This window comes from Calonectris borealis, chromosome 5, assembly GCF_964195595.1.
Source record: "Calonectris borealis chromosome 5, bCalBor7.hap1.2, whole genome shotgun sequence".
NCBI lineage: Eukaryota > Metazoa > Chordata > Aves > Procellariiformes > Procellariidae > Calonectris > Calonectris borealis.
The window spans coordinates 43924197-43945003 of NC_134316.1; the positions used below are offsets into that span (position 1 = coordinate 43924197).

Sequence of the window (20807 nt, forward strand, 5' to 3'; positions counted from 1 at the left end):
CTAAGGGCCACAGAAACTCTGTCACGCCTCAGGTGGCACCTTGCCCAGGAAACACTCATTTCCCCGTGACACTGGTCAGCCAAGCTTCCTTGCAGAAGGGTTCCTCCATGCCCTTTTACATGCTGCAGAAGAGATCGGATCTGCTATAATTTCTATAGCTGACTCTATTTCTCCGTGGCTATAAGCAGTAACATGCAGTTCTGTGCTTGATGACCAAGGCAGAGTATTTCCAATTTCTTCAAGGAGAAAAAAAAGAGTGTCTGGAAAGTTTTCACAGGCTATTTCCCACACGGGCACTACTTTAGCGAGCAATGTTTGCTTACCACATGCCGGACTAGCCATGGCACTTCAAATCTGCGTCTGCTCTGTTTAGGAGATCAAAGCACACTGCAGTAGGAGCAAATCTGGTCATTCCTAAAGCTTGTAGTAATGGGGGGAAAACGACATTCAAGATTTCTCTTTACATTATGCAGAGCTTGCAGACAACCCCGTTGCTTCTTCCCCTCAGCTTTAGAGCTCTCTTTTTCACCTGAATGAACTGTTCGACCTCAAAACCAAAATAATTTCTTCCTTAAGCAATAAATTAGGCCAGAGAGCTCGAGTAACTTATCAGAAAGTATCACATCACTGTGGCTTTTGTGCAGGGGACAATGTTCTGGCCTGCCACTGTGGAGTGCTTTTGTGCCGGGGTGGCTGCTGTGTTTATTTGCAGAGCCATGGTGCCACAGGGAAGCCGGAGACACCCGATATTTAGCTGTGAGCTAATGCTTCCTACATCCAGCCCAGCAGCCACACAAAGCCTGCGAGGTCCCCTCCGGCCCGCTGGGATTAACTCAGCCAAAAACTCGGGCAAGCCCTCCTTCCTGACGGGGGAAGCAAGGTGGGTCAAAAGCTTTGCTGGTCAGGAGAGGCTCGACGGTCTTCCTTCTGCAGAGGTGGAGGCCACCACCAAGCCAGACCGGAGACTTGTGAGGAGGCAGCAGGTTCCCCTCGGTGGAGCAGCACGGTGGGCAGCAGCTCCCAGGGCTCGGCAGGAGCTTGGCTCCGTGAGCCGTGCGAACAACCCCCTCGAAAACGCTGACCTCGGTGGGGAAGACATTGCCTGCACACACTGGAAGGACGAGGGGCCAGCTCCGGACCCCCTGCATCGCAGAGCGGCCGTGCGGGGGCGGTGGGCTCAGGGGGGGACACACTGGGGAGCTCTGTGCCAGGAGGAGCAGCTCTGCCCAAAACCAACCAACAACTTCACGTAACTGCTTGTTTCTGGCCGCAGCTGGGGGAATAGCAAGGATTCGCTCACCGTCAGGCGCAGCCAGTGAAAAAAGGCAGCTCAGTTTTCACCGAAAAATGTTTCTGAATCAGCTGACAGCGAGGCAGTCTTCAATTCTGGGTTTTGAGGAGGGGGATTTTCATTTTGCAGAAAGTTTCAAAATCTGGGCTCCCGTTCCCTTCTGAAAAAAAAACCCATTTTAAAGAGCTGGGATTTCCCGGAGAGCAGAAACCCTTGTTTCGTGGACGGGTGCGAAGGGTGAAGGCGGGTGGGACGCCCGGGGGCACAGGGGTGCGGGGGCCTTTCCCCAGGCACGAGCAGCTGGCGCAGCCCGAGTGACCCCACACGGTAAAACCCGGGGAATGCAGACGCCCGGCGTGCGCGGTTACACGAGTGGGTGTGCGGCACGGCCCCTCGCTGCCTGGGTTTGGCCCCGGTGCCGGCTGCGTGTCTGAGCTTCCCTGGGTCGCGTCGTACCGAAATGGTGGCACTCTTCACGGCCCCCGTCCCCCCCGCGCCCGGCAGCGGCAGGAGCAGCAGCTCCCCTTGCAGCAGAGGGTGCCCGCCGGGTGCCACGCGGGAGCGGGGTCTGGCCCCTTCGCCTGCCCTTACGGCCCCTCTCACTGCCCTCTGGCTTTTTGGGCAGAAGGGGAAAGCGTTTTGCAAGCTGCAAAGCAAAGGGGAGGGCTCTGGCCGGACCTGCAGACTCCATCAGGGCCATGTCTAACACCAGGAGACACAAAGATGTGCTTTAAAAGTGAAAGAGACTGTAATATGCATCGCCTTCTCTCTTCGGAGACTATCAAGAGAAGCAGCCTTGGTTTCAAACAGCACTCTCACGCCAGGGGTTACCCGCACCGTGCCGGGACTGGTGACCCCGTCGGCCGAGCAGAGCAGGGCTCAGCAGAGAGCTGCTCCTGGGGCAGCTCTTCAGGGGACACGGGGGAAAGCGTAGCCATAAGTAGCTGGAAACGGCAGGACGGGAGAGCTGGGGTAGAGCGGGGAAGAGAGTGACAAAGCAAACCCCACATCCAGAGCAGAGCGCAGGGGAGAAAGCCTTCCCGCTGCGGAGCAGCGTTTGGAGGCCCAGCGCTGCCAGGTCAGTGAGGCAGGGGCAGGTTCGCCTGGTTCCCATACATATCCATTGCCGATTAGCCAAATGTACATTTAGCTAACTTTACATGGCAGTGCCTGAGCCGTCACCAGCCTGGAGACACAGCTAGAGCAACTCCTGTCTGAAGAATAGTGTCTGCTTTTGGTTTCAGACCCAAACCCCAAACCAGTCCGACCAGCTGGAACCCAGTTTCAGGTTACACCCTGCCTTGCTCTCTGGGTGACTTCGTGGGTGATGATCTCACTCCCAGCACGCCTCTCGCCGTAGTTGCCTTCTCCAGGTATCCACACACGTCGCATCCCCCCCTCCCAGCCCTCCCCAAGCCACGGGACCGCTGCAGCTGCAGCAACACCCGAGCGCTCTCCCCTGAGCTACCGCAGTCTGGGCGGATGAAAGGGTGCGAGATAGCAGGCATGGGAACGGTACCTGCCCCCCTCTGCGGGTCGTTGCTTCTCAGACACCACTCCCAAGTCAGATAAGACAAACAATTCCTTTTTATTATCAGAGTGAGCGCACAAAAAAATAAATCGAGATGGTAGGCTTATTGCATAGGCCATGATAGGCTGTGGGAAAAACAAAGAGATGGAAGACACGATACGAGACGGATCATGAAAAGCCGTGGAGGAATCTGACCAGCCCCAGGGACACTGGGGAGAAGCGTGCAGTCAGATTGCCAGCAGGCTGTGGGCTGCGCTTTCTTCCCTTCCAGCCCAGGCAGCGGCCCAACGAGGCAGCTCTCCTGGAGCTGCACCCGAGAGGACCCGAGCCGTGCCCTGAGCCTTCCAGAGTCACTCTGCCCTCAGCCCTGAAAGGGTCCAAGCATTTAACCTAAAGTCTGTAGATAGATTTACGCTTCTTGCACACACGCACGCGCGCAGACACACATGCAGACACACACGCACCGATTTCCTCTCTCTTCACAGCAGGAATTTTCCAAGAGCAGCAGGCACTGGAAGTTTGGGGATTGGTGCCAACCCCACAGCCGACAAAGCGTACCAGGCACTTCAGAAATAGCAGCTTCTGCCCCCAACAGAAGTCCTCAGCTCCCGGAGGTACAAGCCTGGACAACAGAGATGCAGCAGAACAGATCTGGGAAGCGCCTCACTGCAAACAGCCTACGGGGAAACGGATGGGACCTCGCCGAAGCGGGGATGTCACACGCTGCCATGGGGCCAGGGATGAGCTCTGGACCTCCCGGGGCTGGGCTCATCTTGCAGCGGGAGGGACGGGCCAGCAGGAGCGAGGAAGCCCGGGGACATTAGCCGGTGGTATCCAGCCCACTCCTGCGCTCTGGGAGATGCCAGGGACTCGGGTCAGGCTGCGTGCTCGGAGGAGAGCCCAGTAAAATCAAAGCTGCAGCAAAGGTCCAACTGCGAGGGAGGTGGGTTCTTCCACCCTCCTCTCACCGTCAGCAGAAAAAGTAGGGACATTTCCTTTCCTTTCGTGTGAGAATAAATAGATATTTTCTCAATGCGTTTGGGTTCAGACTGAACACTGGAAAAGCGACCAGGGCAACACACAGAGAGAAAATGGACACGTACTGTACATAGGAGGCTGTAACATGGCAGCCAGGCAGAAAAAAATCTAGGTGTGCTTTTCTGTTAAAAAGCAAAGCCTAGTGATTAAAGCAGGTATTTCTGTTTCCTTCCGTCTCAAAAATAGGAACCACTGGAGAGTGTCACAGGGCCCTTGGAACAGGTCTGGACAGTTATGTGAATCTCACAGCCCTCAAGAGGCTCACCAGGACCAGGAGGGCTGCCGGGAGGCAGGGCCACCTTACAGAGGACTGGGGGAAAGGGAGGAAAATACGATGTTGGATGGAAGAAAGTGGCACTGCAAACAAAAAATTGCTGGCTCTGGTGAGCTTGCACCGTTCACCAACGTGAACGCTACACAGATCCAGTCCCAGGGTTCTTCGGTAAGTTGAGCGGAGTTGTGTTCCGGGTTTGAGCAGGAAGAAAGATGTAATTCAGAGTTTCACTGGATTGTTTGAGGTTAGGAAGGGATAGACATCAGAGAGCATCAAAATGCTCCCAGATCCTCACTTTCCAGAGCAGCCATTTAGCCAAGACAATCACAAACACTAGTACTGCCAAATCATGGCTAGATCTTGGCCTGATGCTACAAATGTCTTCGAAGAGAAAGAGTCCTTCAGGCACAGGCCCATGTCTAAAAACAGAACTCCAGAAGTTTTGGGAAGTGCCCCAGTGCTGGACTGGAGAGAGAGAGGCTGTAGGTCAGACTGGTTTGGTGGCACTGCTGTAAAACAGATGCTCAGTGTCCTCTGTGGTGGAGAGGGTTGAGTTGGTAGCAGTGGTCGGCTGTCGGCGGCGGCTGTTCTTCTTCCTGTTCTTCAGGAAGAAGTAGCCGATGATCGCCAGGACCACCATGATGCAGATCCCGAGGACCACGGCAATCACTACCTCAAAGACACCTGCGGGGGATACAGGAACACGTTAGAAGGGCTGCTCCACGAGCTCTGATGCAGCAGGGGCAGTCGGGAAGAAGCAAGCAGAAAAGCTGCTGCAGAAGCTGTGCTGGCAAAGAGAAGAGATGGGCGCTAGCTGGCCTGACAGCAGGGTGGTCACTGCACAACTGGGCAAAGAAGAAAGAAGGCAACCACATGGCATAAGGGTATGGCCAGGGTATAGCCAGCCTGTCTCTCCCAAATTACGGTTCCCATCATTTCCCAGATGCACCACGCCCTCTAAAGGCTATTCGGTAACTTCGGCAGCCTTGGCCATTTGACACCTCTATGAATATCAAGCCCTTCTGCAACGCTGGCCTTGGCTTCATATGTCAACAGGGGGGCCACCAAGGGGTGGTCGCAGAAAGCACCTCCTGGTTGGGATAACGCTGTCGGAGTGAGCTATGGTGGATAGGCTGAGTCTGGGGGGAATGAGCTCGTAGCAATGCTGGGAGCACTTGGTCTTCTACAGCCAACCAAACTCCTGCATCATCAGTGGAGACGGTCAAACATGATGCATTTGAGAGCTGGTGTGAATATGAGGATTAAATCAATCTCTAGGGTTGAAGAACAGAAGTGTATAATTTCAGGAGGTCTCTACTGAAAAAAGAGGCCTTACAGCTCCGTGGTGAAAGGACACCAACCTTAACGTGATATTCTTTTAAGAACTTGTAATTCAATAGGTTTGGTGTTCTTTACAGTTGTAGAGAGGGTGTATAGGGTCATCAGATTTCCCCACAGTCTAACACCCAACATTATTCACATACCCCTTTGGGCCTTCTTTCTTGCAGAAGTTAGTGGTCCTTATGTGAACTTGGCCCTTAGGAAGAATTTTACTTGCCATTTTTTGATGTTGAACAGTGGAGCATTCATACAAGTTGATGGAAGGAAAATCAGGAGCCTCTGATATGAGCTACTGAGTCACAGACAATGGAGAAATTGGACCACAGATGCACAGTGCACAGGAGCATCTCTTGCCACTGCTAGCATCCCACAAATCCCACATTGCTCCCTCAGCTTCAAAAGGCGGGTGGGAGGGAAGGCTAATATTTGCAAGGAAAGACAAAATATTTTTCAGGACAGGGTAAAAGCAACAAGGAAGATCTGTAGGAAAAACTGTTACTCACTTAAGATAGCACTTTGGGACTCAAATGATTCCCATCTCCGGCCAATGGCATCTGCTTCTGAATTGGGAGCAGAGAGGGGGAAAAAAGTTTTACAAAGAAGGTTGGGAACAAGGGATAAAGCAGGTTTCTGAGGAGCATATTTCCAGTGCTCTGTATGACTGAACGCACACAGCATCCCTCTTGACAGCCGCGGTACTGAGCTCTCAGGGCAGGCTGTGAAGCACAGTGTAGCTGAGGGTGGCACTTCAGAAAAGCAGCGATAGTTTACCTCCTAACAGATAGAGCTTGGCAGAATTCCTCCTGTTTCAGCTGTTGGCCTCCACAGCAACACGTACAAAGCTCTACAGCGTAAACCTTTCCCTCTTGCTTGTTTAAAACTTCTGCCTAATATGTGTCATTGAGGATTTTCTTAATTTCTCCCCTCCCACTTGGGGAGAACTGGCGCCAAGCTAGAAAGTTAGATTCTCTTTAGAGAGGCCATACCGTAACTCTGGTTAGTTTTGTCATCCTCCTCTGTCCCTTTTTCAACATCAGCACCCAAAATGTTTTCCAGCTCTGAGAAATGACAGGCTGCATTGCCGAAAGATGCTGTAGATACACACCGTTCCCCGTAAGCCATCGGTCATGTTGAAGAACACCGTCAGACATGGCCAGGGTTTGAGAGCTGAGCTGCTTTGACTGAAAGCTCCCATGTCACTGCCTCTTTGGGACCACCCAATTTAATCCGGAGTGATTTTCATAGTTTGATCAGTAAAACTCCAGCCCCCACTCTGTCTGCTTACTTGTGATGCCTGAACATGATTTCAGGCACTCTTCCTCTTCTTCAAAGTTGTTGTTGTTGCCACCACAGCCCCCGTAGGTGAAGGGGTCACATTTCTCAGAGAATGGGTTATAGTACCAGCGGGGGATGCTCTCGGTGCACTGTCCAGTATCAGGCAAGTCCACACAGTGACCTGGCAAAGGAAGGGAGAGGTGCTCTAGCCCAAGCAGTGTGTTGCCAGAGCAGCAACATTTTCTGCTCACAACAGAAGAGCACAAGCACCATGGTAGAGGGAATCCATAGCCAGAGCAGTGGCTCTCGGGTCCCCACTGCCCAGTTGCCAGCTGCTCAAATTGGCATTGCCAAGGTGAGCTGTCACCTGCCCATAAAGCCGACTGGCGAGGAGGAAAAAGGAACATCGGAGCGTGCAGTCATGCTAGACCTTGGATTCAATCCCCTGCAGAAATGACCTGTCCTCCTTGGGAGGCAGAAGAGAACACGAAGAGCCTGGACACACAGAAACCACAGTTCTGCTCGGGTCTTCTCTACGAGCAAGCTGCATTTAAGCTGACTTGGGATATACTCTTTTAGCCCAGTGATAGTGCCACTGTCTACACTAGTACAAACAAGGCAAAGGGATGGGATCGAGCACAGGGATATGATTTCTCGTATTCTGCCATTGTTGTGTCCCCCACACTACTTTGGTTTGCACTATTTCCAAAAAAGTGCTGCAGGGTTTTGTACAGGCCAGGTACTGTGCCCACCAGGCAATATGCACGAGACCCGCTTGGGTGGAAAAAGTGCAGGTAGGAGAGTGAAAGCCTGCTATAAACAGCTGTCCTCAAGGTCAGGGAACAGGCCCTTGCTCATTTTTAGTACAGGGGCTACCCAGATGCTACACCCGTTTTTGGAATTATACAGGGAAGCAGTTTTACCATGAAACAACAGACGGAAGAAAAAACCAAAAGCTGGTAGATATCAGCCCAGGTGCTCCGGACAGTACGTACCTTGCTTATGTGTGACATTGATTTTCTGCAGCCTGTTGAACTCACGAGCATCTGCAAGAGAAACATTTCATGTTAAAACTTCTCTCACCAATTGAATCCAAAAGAAATGCCTCCGTCCATGCAGACATGGGCAGACGGGGCTTTCCTGCACGTTCCTTTGCTATCACAAGCCAGGGAAAGGGAGATAAAATTTGAGGTTCTTGAATATCTCAAAGCTATGAGAGGAACATGGGAAAAATAAAACGTAATAATGAGAAACTATTCCCGATTTCTGTTCCACAAATACAGAGACAAAACTAAGGAAAACAAAGGCTGCTTCCTTATTCCTTTTTCCATCAAGAAGTATGGGGAAACTGCTATCGCTCCAGGCTTTAAGAAGTGTGAAAGAGCACTAGTGTAGGATATAAGAGGGCAAGAGAGATGAATCGTATGCTTGCAACCTAAAAAGGCAACAAAACACCTACATATAGGAAAGAGACTGGGAATTCCGTCAGAAGAGGGAGGGAGGGAGAGAGGAGGGATTGCAGACTTGGGCAGCTCACCACTGTGCATTTACATTAGCATAACGGGAGGATGTTAAGGGGACTGTGACACTGGACAGACTGGGAGAAATCCAGGTAAGAGCAGGTAAGGTCATTCAGTGAGAAAAATATTGGAAGGGGAGGGGAGGACAGGCTCTGAAGTCTCACAGACAGGTGCAGAGAAGAGAGTCGAAGAGTATTTAAGAGGCAGGAAACATCCCAGAAGGAAGATCAGCTCTTGCAGTCAGCAGAGAGATGGGAGATGGCAGAACCTGCAAATATAATACTGCGGGAAGAGGTAATGCAGGGTCAGGAGATAAGAACAGAAGGCACCAAAAAGCATTGAATCAACACCTGTAACTTATAGTGCACTCATCCCTGGGCAGATACTAAGTTGTCTAACCCAGAACGTGAAGTACTTACATTGTTCACAATACATCTCGTCCGATCCATCAGCACAGTCGAGCGTTTCATCGCACTCCAGATAGGCATCAACGCAGCAGCCATCCTTGCATCTGAAGAAGGGGGACTGACAGTTCCCATTGCACACTGCATCAGAAACAGTTCAGATAGCTCATTAAAATTCATTGCTTCTCCCTGCCACACAGATGCTTTATGAAGGACTTAAAAGCTGCTGATAGGGCTGGCAGACAAGAAACAAGGCAGATTGGTTAAGTTCTCTCTTCAGTGCCACCCTGGACACAAAAAAAAAAAATAAAAAAAAATTTCTGGTTTATAAATGAATTTATAAATGAATTTATAAATTGCTCTGGGAACAGTCATGCTTCCTCTCAAAAAAGAAGTACACAGAAGGTAGAAGCAGGAATGAGCTACTCAGGAAGAATATGGAGGCATTGCCCGAGCATGGGGGATTAAATTAGGAAAGCCAAACTGAAACCTGCACACCGGGCTGCGAGAGCCAATGGAGGAGAGCGGTTATTCCTCTCTGCTCCAGAGGTGGTCCCAAGTGCTGAGTACCGTGCCCAGTTCTGAGCTCCCCAGTGCACAAAAGACATTGGCATACTGGAGTGAATCCAGTAGAGACTCAGCAAGGGGCTGGAGCACAAGAGACCTAGCGTGAGGTTATGGAAAAGGCAGAAACAGACTCATTTTGGAGGTGCACAGTAATAAGATGAGCAGCAACAGACAGAGTTGCCACAAGGGAAAGTGATTCGATATAAGGGGAAAAAAATTATAACGAGGGTCATCAAACACTGGCACAGTTTGACCAGAGAAAGTATAAAATCTCCTTCGTCAGAGATACCCCAAACTGGACTGGATGCAGTCCTGAGCAACCCAATGTGACTCAAAGCTGGCCCTGCTTTGAGTAGTGGGTTGGGCCAGATGACCTCTAGAGGTAATCCCCAACCTGAATTATCCTATGACATGAAAGTGAAAGGCTTAATAAAGAAATTAGTCTCCAGTGCCTCATTTTCCACAGTGACTGAGTGCTAATCAAAAGCCACAGGAATGGACGTGAGACACTGAGCCTGAGCTCCCAGCAGGATTACACAGTGGTACGGGAGGCTCACCTGGCTGTTGTCGCCCACCAACAGAACCTGCAGAGACAAGAGGAAAAATAAAATAAATTTACCACCACACCATTTTGTCAGCTCAAGGTCAGCTTTATATTGCCTTCATATCTCACCTAAGAAGTGCATATTTTCTGGAAGCAAGTAGGGGTTACGGAGGGGAAATACGGATGCCCACCACCCAGAGACCCCAGATGGGTAGTACCCACGTGAGGCAGGCCTGGAGGAGCACAGGAGAACTTCCCACCACTAGCTAGAGCGTTCCCAAACGGCCTTTCTTTTCCAAGGCTTTTGCCTCCTCCTCAAGCTGTGCACCGCAAAGGGGCTGGCAGAGGCTCAGCCCGTTTATCTGAGGCAGCACTTGGCTAAAAGGGTGCCAAGGAGGAAGATTGACTTCCTTTTGGGAGTGAAGCACTTCTGGCTCTCCCACAGCACAATGCCTGAATTTAGGTTTCAGATGTGACACGAAGGTTCGGTGAGAGTTTCTGCAGCCAGAGACACAGCAGGGACACTGACCAGGGGAGCGGTGCTCCAGGAGCTGGGTCAGATATGTTGGCAGTGTAAGACTAGGACTCCCCATCCATAATTAGCCTGGTCTCCTCAGCTCTCTGGGCTCTAACTAGCTGCCAGCCAAGAAGCTGCAGCACCTGCCCACACGGTCATCCCAGTCCTATGAGAAAGAGGGGGCTGGTTTTTGAAGACGACTCACCTCTAACATTCTTGCAGGCGAGTTGACACTCCTCTTCCCGTAAGTAGTTATTCTTGTTGGGCTTGCAGCCGCCAAAAATGAACTCCTCACACTGCTGAAGGCTCGGGTTGTAAAACCAACGTGGAAAAGATCCCCGACACCAACCCACCTTCTTAGGAGTCAAACAATGCTCTATGAAGAAAGTTAACATAAAAGGCTCTGGTTAGCTTGCTTTGCCTTCACATATACAAAGGAGAAAATCTTCCAAAGGAAAGTTCGTCAACAGCGTGGACGCTTGTCTGAAAGATTTATAAAATCTTGAGCAGCGTGGAGAAGGTGAGTAGGGAATCATGGTATATATTTTCTTATATGAAAGGCAGGGTCACAAAATCAAATTAGAAGGTGCCACATCCATAAAACAAAAGGAGCTGCTTCTCCACACAGCACATAGTTAAGCTGTGAAACTCCTTGCTTCAGGATGTTACTGCTGTGCAAAGATTACATGAGGTCAAAAAGGGATTCATCCATGGCTATTAAACACAAAGACACCATCTTCTGCTTAAAAAAATCTCCCAGCTGCAAATTGCTTGGGGACTAGCCAAGCATAGTAGGGATTTACTGATAGCATGTCATATTCTTGTACTCTTTCCAAAGTATCAACCTCTGGATGCTGTTGGATACAGTGTACTGGATTTTGGACAGACCATTAGCGTCACTTGACTGTTCTTATATTTTCATGGTACCTGTGGTAGGAGGAGAAATTCCCTGCTTAGCTACGAGTCAACCATTTGTTCAAGAACTCCTTGCTCTTAATGCATTTGTAACGCTGAACATTTTGATCATTAAACAAGGCCATTAAAGTAAAACATATAAATAAAGCCAGGGACACTTTGAATGTCACGCAGATGGCTCCACCTATCCTGCAGCTTAAGGGAATTAGGGCCTTCACAGCAAAACCACGGAGTCAACAAGACCTTTCAGGTTTTCCTGTCTTACACCCTCAGTTGCACCTTGGGCTTCAGCCACTCTGGCGTCACCCAGCAGAGGGCAATGACATGCAGAGAGGATGGGGTTATACTGCAGGCCACCTCTTCTGCAAGACCACTATGAATGTGGAGACCTTCCACTACTGGTCAGGTGCAGGCTTTTACTGGGAAAAGTTGACATGCAAGTCCGGTCTCCTGGTTGTGCTCTTTTCCCATCTACCCCTCTGAGAAGAGCATCAGTAATGCCAGAGCAGCACCCAGGCTTGGGGACTCCAGCTAGCCATCCGTGGGATCAGGCTCACCTTCAGTCTGCTCGGAATTCAGCACCATGATGGTGATGTTGGTGAAGTCTTGCTGTTGTGCAGTGTCCGTGACAGTAAGCTGGAAGATGTACGTCCCCGCCTGCAGGTTGGAGATTTCTACCTGATCTTCTTCGTGCTTCTGAGAATGTAAAAGAAAGGTTTATGCAGAAGAAGGCACCTCTAATGAGGGAGTGAGTGAAGCCATGCAAGGCCCACATTCCTGCATTAGGAAGAAAGGATCTTGGATGGAAACCCCCAGGCAGATGTTTGGAATAGCAGAGAGAAAAACTACCACAAGCGTAATTAGATATTTCATATTTTGGGTCATTGTGAAGGCACGAGGGAAAATAAAAATCTTTGGAGAGGGCTGAAATACCTGTAGTTTTTATTTTACTTTTTAAAAAATAAAACCTATTATGAATCATTTACTCAGTACGTAGGAAATAAGCTAGGTGTATTTAAAAAATATATATTCTTTCATTTTGAATATGACAAGTATATTTAGTTTTAGAGATGGAAATGAGTGCCTATTTCTTTGCCTGCTGAGAGGTTTCTAAAAGAGAGTGAATTATTTTGTCGGAATAGAAAGCTGTGATATTATTGACACGAACTTTTTTCCTATATTTGCTAACAATATTGGGCCTCCATTTCCATGCTATCTGCCTTTTTGGTTAGGTTCCAAGAGAACAGAGTGTTGCCATATATCAACTTAATGTAGTTAACACAGCATAATGCTAGAGGACTCTTTTTTTTCTTTCCCCCCTGAAAGTTGCTTTCCTTGGGCTAAGGGGAAGGGAAAAGGAAAGGAGCACTTCCAGATTTCCACAGCCCCCTCAGCACCCATCAGCGGTGGGCCTGATGCGCTCATTTGCTAATTCTTCCAAAAGGTACCACAAGAGCTCCATAGGAAAGCTCCAAGGCTTTCCAGAGCATTTTGCAGAAGTTAACAGTAATCATTAGCTCTTCTAAAGCCACAATTCACATTTAACGTCTATCAGATAGGCAGTGTTCACACCCCAGAGATCTTGGTGTCTCTTGGAGACATGACTTCTGCTCCAGCTCAGATAAAATAGGAGGAGGAACCTATGCTCTAAAGAGAGGCGAAGTCCAGGAAAAGCCCCAGGAGAACAGAAGCAGAGCCTGAGACTAGATTATTCACAGCCAGAGGAGGAGAAGCACCAAAGCGGAGCAGAGCAAAACTAAGGGCAGGCCCCTCACTGAACTACAGGAGCTCAGGAGCAGGGGCAGCTCGTGCACCGAAGCTGCTGCCCTCGCGGGTGCTCCCAGCCAGGCAGATCAGGTGTTGCTCAGGAAGGTTTGAGATGGCATCCTGGTGCAGGGAGCCTGAGACCTGATGAGGCCAAGAAATGCCACGTCCCAGTAGTGTGCAAGAGGGTGGGAGCGACCACGAGGAGTGCTCCATAGCTTTTGGGAACAGGCTCGTGGGTGGACTGGCTTGAGGAGGGAAGGACAAGGTGACCTCTAAGTCAGTGGCTGTGAGAGCCCAACCTAGTGCAGACCACAGGTGACGCTGAGCAAGCTGCTTCCTTCCTGCAGCTCCTTACCTTCATTTCCACGGAGGGGTCGCCGAGGACCTGTTTCCATTCATAGCTGACTATCCCTCGGTCATCCGTGCTCTCTGTGCCTCTCAGCATCACTGGCTCCCCTGGCTGTACCCTCATGTCCATGCCAGTGCGGGCTATCGGAGGATGGTCATCTGCAGAAGAAATGCAGAACAAGGCTTGGGTAAGAGGCTGAAGTGTCCGGTCCTTGTCTCCATTACAGGAAGACAAGGGAGGGAGATTCTTCCAGGCTAAATCAGTACAGACTTCAACCACTGAAAGGAAAACACTTTTATACAGCTGTGCTTCTTGCAGCCTGAGCAAGCAACAGGCAATCAATACCGTTATTACTGCCCTCACTAATTTGGTAACTCCGCAACCCACTCTGGTAGTGCCTTTGAGCCAGTTGGCTCCCTGACCGCTTCTGCCCACAGGAACCACCGTAAGAGGGTGTCCCTGTGGCTGCAGCCATTGTGCTTCTGACCGTCGGACCGCATCCTCGCAAAACAGCGCAGAGCAATCTCCACCCTTCGCTTAGGGAGATGACCTGATGTGGGTGTTGAAGAATGTGGAACGGATTCTCATCGTTCCTACCACCATCGCTAAGCACTATGTTAGCGTACTTAACCAGAGCTATGCAATGTGGGATTTCCTCCACCTCATCTTCCACCCTACTCTCTGACACGCGTGCCTTAAAAAAAGCACACAAATGCCATTCATGAGATCATTATTTTTGTGCCATTCCACGGATTAGCTTACCAGCAGCCTCCACAATCCATTAAATGCTTTTCCAGACTGTAAGAGATGAAAACTGATCCCTGCCCGTGCCAGCAAGAACAGCCTATACAACGACACCGTTGAGCCCGACTCAGAACTCCTTTCGGCCTGAACGTCTCTGATCGCAGCCTTCCCGCATAGCTCAACCCATAAAACTCCACCTGGTAGCGCCTGTACCAAGTCCAAGACTCAACGTTCAAGTTCAGCCTGAGTCTTTTGTAAAGGCATCGATCGTCATTTATAAGCTAGATATCAATCACGCTACCATTACACTGTTATATCGACTGTGACTGAAGAAGAGGATTAGTGCCCAAACCCCGAAGAAAAATACTCCATCAGCTAATTATTTTCACTGTTGTAGACTTGTTCCGAATTCCCTGTTTGAGTGTTTCTGGATTCAGGTCCCAGCTGCTGACTCTTGCTAGAGCCTACTTAAGGGACCTTTAACGTAAGGCATACAACAAATAAACCTGACATTCCAAACAAGCTACTGTTTTGTTCTTTCATCACTAAACTCAGTAGGATAGAGGGCTTTGCAACACGTATTCCAGATCAGTTACCACAAATCCACCCAGAATCTTCTATTTTCTAGTATCTTTTACCAAATGAAGACATAATTCATTCTATCCTGGTCTTACAAATGCTGCTGCCACCGGAAAGCCACAGGGGAAACAAACCTTCCCTTGTTTCCACGTTCGAGCATTGCGCTCAGCCTCTTCGGCTGCAGAATCGGGGAGGGTATGTGCGTAGCAGCCCTCGGAGGTTCCCCCTGCAGCCTGCTCCCCAGCTGCAGCCCTGCAGCTTATCTCCCTCCTCGCCGGGCTGACGGGGCTGCGGTTTTACTGCATGAGAAGAGGTCAGCCACTTCTAGCTTGTGCAGCTGCAGGGCTTCTGGTTACATTTATCGCACCGGTCTTGTGTGCTCTCTGCAGTCTGTCACTGGTTTTATCGTTTATTCCATCTTTTCATGTAAGTAATCGGTGGGAACAATACGGGATGAAGCTCATACTGTCGAGCTTGATCCAACCACCAAAATAGGCAGAGAATACCCAGCTGGACTAAAAGAGGCCAGGAAGACAATACCTGCATCACAAGATGCCCACCCTGGTGTCCTTTCAGTTTTGGGTGAGGCATACCTCCCTGCTGCTCTTTCCTCAGGGCTGCATCCCAGAGTGACGGGTCCTGTCTCAATCAGGCACAAAGGCTGCTTGCTGAAAGACGCCAAGCAGGGCCAAGAAAGTCTGGCACCTCTTGGTTTTGAGCAGGGCCAGTAGAACAAATAAAGGGAGTTTCGCTTTATTTTCAAGCGGTCTTGCCACAAGAACACTCATAGGTGAAAGCAATGACTGGAGCTGGCAACGCCTTCCAAACCAAACAGGGAAAAACAGCCCCACAGCCCTGGAAAGGGGACACATTCCTGCCATTCCTCCCAGGCAAACACCATGACCCTGCCAGGGAAAAGCGCAGCCTGCTCCCTGCCGCCCTCCTGCCAGGGTGAGCCCAGTAGGTGGATGCGATTGCACAAGGGAAAGACCAGTTCTTCAGCACTGCAGAGGCCGGTCATTAACTCACAACAATCCCAAATCATGTTTTTTCATTATAATTTTTAAGCATGTACACTTAAAAAAAAAAAATTGCAGGCCACATATTTCTCTACAGGTCAATTTAATTACTTTGGGTTGCGGATTGCACGGTGAAGTAAAAGGTTGGTTCTGATCAATGGGTCAGCAACCTCTCCAGATTCCATCTCTGATTAGCCAAATTGCCGGACCCTCCTCACCTCCAGAGAAATAGTCAGAGTATTTGCTTATGTGCAGTGACTGCCAAGGAGGAACTCCCGCTAGAAATGAAGGACTCCATTTTCAAGTCTCTCCCGTTTCTCCTCAGGACGTTTGAAAGCTCAGTGACTTTGGACTATTTCTGCTACACTGACTATATGAAGCCTTCAGTGGCAACGTGGCTTTTCTCCATCTGAGCTTCATGTCCAGAAGGATGTGGACCTGTTGGAGTGGGTCCAGAGGAGGCCACAAAAATGATCAAGGGGATGGAACGCCTCTCCTATGAAGAGAGGCTGAGAGAGCTGGGGTTGTTCAGCCTGGAGAAGAGAAGGCTTTGGGGAGACCTTATTGCAACCTTTCAGTACTTAAAGGGGGCTTATAAGAAAGATGGGGACAAACTTTTTAGCAGGGCCTGTTGCGACAGGACAAGGGGGAATGGTTTTAAAGTAAAAGAGGGTGGATTCAGACTAGATATAAGGAAGAAATTTTTTACAATGAGGGTGGTGAAGCCCTGGCACAGGTTGCCCAGAGAGGTGGTAGATGCCCCATCCTGGGAACATTCAAGGTCAGGCTGGACGGGGCTCTGAGCAACCTGATCTAGTTGAAGATGTCCCTGCCCATGGCAGGGGGGTTGGACTAGGTGACCTTTAAAGGTCCTTTCCAACCCAAACTATTCTATGATTCTATGATACCCGAGTGCTGACTGAGCCAGAGTGAGGATCAACAAACTGCTCGTAGAAGGAAGATTCTCCGTTCAGTTTGTTTTGCTCTGAAAGCCTGTTTGCAAAATGAAAGTTTCGCTATAATGCTCTTTTGACTATGGAAAGTTTCTGCTGTAAAACTCTGTAGTTAACAGGAAGAGTAAAGCTTTATGATGCTGTTCTGTGTCGTGCTCTTTACTGTGGAACACATGCTCCTGGAGTCACATCGTTAAGTGACAACTTCTGCTTCCATTTATAAAATACATCAGAAGGTGAAATATCTTTTCTTTATGATCCCGGAGAAAAGCTTGATAGAGTAAATCCAAAATGCTTAAAAACAAATTTATATGGCTCACAGTGTATTCATGCCTCAGTCCCTGTTTTTTGCTTTTTTAAAAATTTCATCTAGTTTTAAGGTTTATGCAGTCAGTGGTTTGTCTGGCTTCACCTCTAACAATGAGTAAACTTGAACCAAAGTTGATGGGGGAACAGGAATCTAAAAGATATTAAATTCCTACAAGGGCTGCAAAAGTAAGCATCTAGGTGGGGGGAGAGACCCCACCAGGGACCTCGCTATCCGAACATGCAGGCACCAGTCAAATCCCACAGCAGAAAGCACTTGCAAAGCTCCCAGTTTGGGGATTTCTCTTTTGGAGCTCAGATACCAGCTCTTGCCCTCGAGACACAAATTCACAGAAAACCAGATTTCCTCCATTCCAGCGCTCATGCAGATACACCCTGAGTACTTGAGACTATAAAGCAGTGCGTGAAAACGCCTCAGAATGATTTAAGGTTGCCACTAGAAAGAGCTGGAAAGCTTTCTCATGGTCACCGCTGTTGTCTGCCGTTGCAGCAGCACCTTACAAACGAGACGAGTGCGGCTTGCGCTGGGGACACTGAGGCACTGCGAAGGGAAGAACCCCACTGGGGACAAAAGCCGCTGCTGAAAGCCACTGGGCAGGCCAGTAGCAGAGACAGGACACAGAAATGAGGGCACCCAAATTCCAGCGTCCGTGAGAGAGACAACCTCGGAGATTTCAAGCAGTCAGAAGCCAGCTGAGCCTGCCTGCGGCAAAAGCAGGTGGGCAGAGGCGGGCAGCAGCACAGCTTTCCCCACAAATGCTAAAATTCTGCTCTTGCGTTGCTTCCAGGGAAGTCATTCAAAAGCCAACAGCTTTCAGGCAGGGTTTATTCGAATCTCGCCCATCAACAGTAGAAAACTCTCCATTGGTAATGAAGGATGCTGCTGCTGCTGCTACAGTGTTAATTTGCCTGAGGAGGGGGAGAGGGAGAAGGGAACAAGGCAATGCAACATAGTGCCTGGAGAAAGAGAAATACAGGCTCTTTCTGCGGGGATTCATCCTGGCTGGGCAGCAAGTACAGTCATGATAAAGCCATATAGTTTTCTGACATCTCATGCAGAGCCCAGCAGCTCTCAGCATTAATTTCTAGAGGTTTCTATAGTGGTTTGTAAGAGGTGCACACAGCAAGTCAACTTAACCTCTCTAAAACAATACAGCACGACTGAACGGATTATATTTTCAGAATAATGCAATCTGCTGCTGCCGCCAGGCTCCTTCCATCCTTCCTCAGGGTGTGGGAAACCAGTCCAACTTGCTTTAGCGGGCAGAGGGAAAGACTCTCCCGCGGGTCTTTGTGCCATTTTAGTAAAGATCGGTTTGTTCCTCCAGTCTCCTTAAATAGCTCCAGAGACAAGACGTGAGGTAGCCACAACACGCGGCACTTCAGTAAATTCTGCGTGACAAAGAGAAATTTCACAGCAAGTGGAGCGGAAGCCGCTCATCACCTGCTCCGAGCAGGGAGCTGGACGGGGTGGTCTCCGAGGGCCCTTCCAGTACGTATTTAGCCTCTGAATCTGTGCCGTGGGTACTGAAGCTGCAATTCCCCCTCTCCTGGCCCGAGCTGGGTGCTGGAGGACGAGCAGCTGGCTCGGGGCTGAGCAACATCAGCCAAGGGGAGACCCGTGACCGGACCTGTCTCAGCCCCGGCCAGGCTCCCAGCACCGCTCATTTTAGTTGCACCGTGTCCGTAGAACGGAAACCAGCGCGGGACCAAACATTTGAAGAGGGATGAGCTTCAAACTTGGGGAACTCTCCTTTTTGAATGCATTACCGAAGTTTTAACCTGCAAATCTCTCTCCACGGTGAGGCAGGAGCAGACGCATCCGGAACTCTGCGGTTCCCCAGCGCTTCCCGTCTCCCACTCACAAGCCCTGAATTCAACAGGAGGAGGAGAGTGTCACCCAGCATTTCACAACCACCACAAAAGGTTCAGTTCAAGAAACGGACAAAGGTTCAGGGAGGTTATTTTCCAGTTTCACACCCAGAACTGGTTTGCCTAGACCAGAATAAGCTCGGGGTAGTTACTTAAACACTGGGCTCCATTATTACCAATAAAGTGCATGGTGAGCCTGCCCCTCCCGAATGAGCCAGGCAGAAAACTCGCATCAAAGTTCAGGCTGGGGAATCGTTTAAGAGGATAGTGCCTTTTAACAATAACATCAGAGACTTCAGGCTGTACGTTAGCTGGAACAGGCGAGAGACAGAGCCAAGCTGTCGTCACCAGCTTGTAAAGGACTCAGAAACTCGTGTTCTCCAAAATACTGAAAATATGCTCAGATGATGTGCAGAAGCTGGATTTCAGCTGTATTCCTTGTTCCCTGTACCCACAGGTTTTCCTGAAGTCGTAAGACCGAAAGAGTGGCCGCAGTGGGTTACAGCAGGGGTGCCTCTGTCCCTGTGTTCAGTTGCCAACGGTCTCGCTGTGCATGCTCGAGCAAGAGCAAGAACAGGGCAAGCATACACAGTGCTTCCCCCGTGATGCTCTCCCAGCTTTCAGCTACTTCCATCAGGCTCCGGAAACACTCCAAGATTAAATTTGCCCATTCAGCAGCCCCCAGCCGTGCTTTCTCTTTCAGGTGTTATCTGGTCTCCTCCTGAGCACATATAAACCTCTTAATTCAACAGGTCTGCTCCCTGTAGTAGTAGCGTGGGTCTTGCAACGTGTGGCATTTTTGTTTAATGTCATCCACTGGGATCACTAAATATATATTTCACTATTCACTAGAAAAAACATGCTTTTAATCCTCATTATTGCAGAGGACATCTGAAGATTGCCACGTAGGCATACCCTAAAGGCTCCTAGGACGCCTGACAGCAGCACATAAAGGAAAGGGATGGATGATAAAGCAGCATATAAGCTTCCTGCAGACCTTCAGAGCCAGTCTCAGGGGGCTGACAATACCCTGGGCTCCAGAGCAGCCACAGACCTTCATATTTTAACAGCGATACGGCAGGAAGACTAGACAGTTTTGTCTCCAGTCTGAAATCTGGGCCAAGATTTTTTGCCTATAAACATTTAGGAGGAAAACCTGACATGCCGAAAACAGCTTCCTTAACACTCGTATCACCTGGCCTCTTCAGGCATCCTCAAAAGGTCGGGAAGCAAAAATGCTGTAGAGCTCCCTTATGCTGCCAGGAGGACATGCTCAGCGCCCAGAGGCTCCTTCACTTGGCCTCCTGCACCCGCACCTTCGCACCCTTCCCCTCTCCCCCCCGCTGGCAGCCAGCCTTCCTGCCCAGACAGGCCCCTTCCTCCTGCGTGGACCCAATTCCAGCATCACGGCTGGGGGGGCTTGGGGTTTTGTTTTGGAGTTTTTTGTTTGGATCTGAACCAAAATCGAGATCTGCATTAAGTGTCTCATCGACTGCCGTGGGGAGGAGGGCCCAGCTCGTATGGTCTGATTTAGCCCTCGTTACTATTTGCTATTTTTCCAGTAAAATAACTCCTTTTCAGCTCTGGATTAATAAACAGTAATAGTCCTTTGTTTCTTTTCCTGCCAGCCCTCCGATGTCATTCAAGGTGATTCAGAAAGCTTTTGGTATCCATCAAAGACAATGCCTAAAAATTTCAGGAGAGGAGGGAAACAAGTTTCCCATCGAAAACTCCCATTGCAGCCCGATCCAAACACGAAGTAACGAGCTTCCCAGTGTCTATCCTACGGCTGGAGACCTGCCTGGCACCCTGCACCCTCCGAGAGCGCAAACACGGGGTGTAGAAGGGACCGAGCCCTTCCTACACCCGCAGCGGTATCGTGGCGCAAGCCCTACGTGAGCGAGGAGGGGCATGCCCGCCTCGGCAGGCAGAGTATCCCTAACAGCATTTTTGGCACGTTTTTCACTTCTCGCTGATAAG

The 20807-nt window shown here is 49.8% G+C and overlaps 1 protein-coding gene across 3 annotated transcripts in view; it reads right to left on the reverse strand.

The window, feature by feature from the left end:
* Positions 1-2862: 2862 nt before the first annotated feature.
* Positions 2863-20807, reverse strand: part of SPINT1 (serine peptidase inhibitor, Kunitz type 1) — a 37366-nt gene continuing 19421 nt past the window's right edge. For all 3 annotated transcript variants that reach the window (XM_075152168.1, XM_075152169.1, XM_075152167.1), the window contains 9 exons: positions 13340-13491; positions 11775-11913; positions 10508-10678; positions 9799-9825; positions 8690-8815; positions 7746-7796; positions 6761-6931; positions 5979-6035; positions 2863-4818 (listed from right to left, as the gene is read on the reverse strand). In XM_075152168.1, the coding sequence (XP_075008269.1) occupies positions 4622-4818; positions 5979-6035; positions 6761-6931; positions 7746-7796; positions 8690-8815; positions 9799-9825; positions 10508-10678; positions 11775-11913; positions 13340-13491 (1091 nt within the window). In that variant the 3' untranslated portion in view covers positions 2863-4621. The remainder of the gene's footprint in view (positions 4819-5978; positions 6036-6760; positions 6932-7745; positions 7797-8689; positions 8816-9798; positions 9826-10507; positions 10679-11774; positions 11914-13339; positions 13492-20807) is intronic.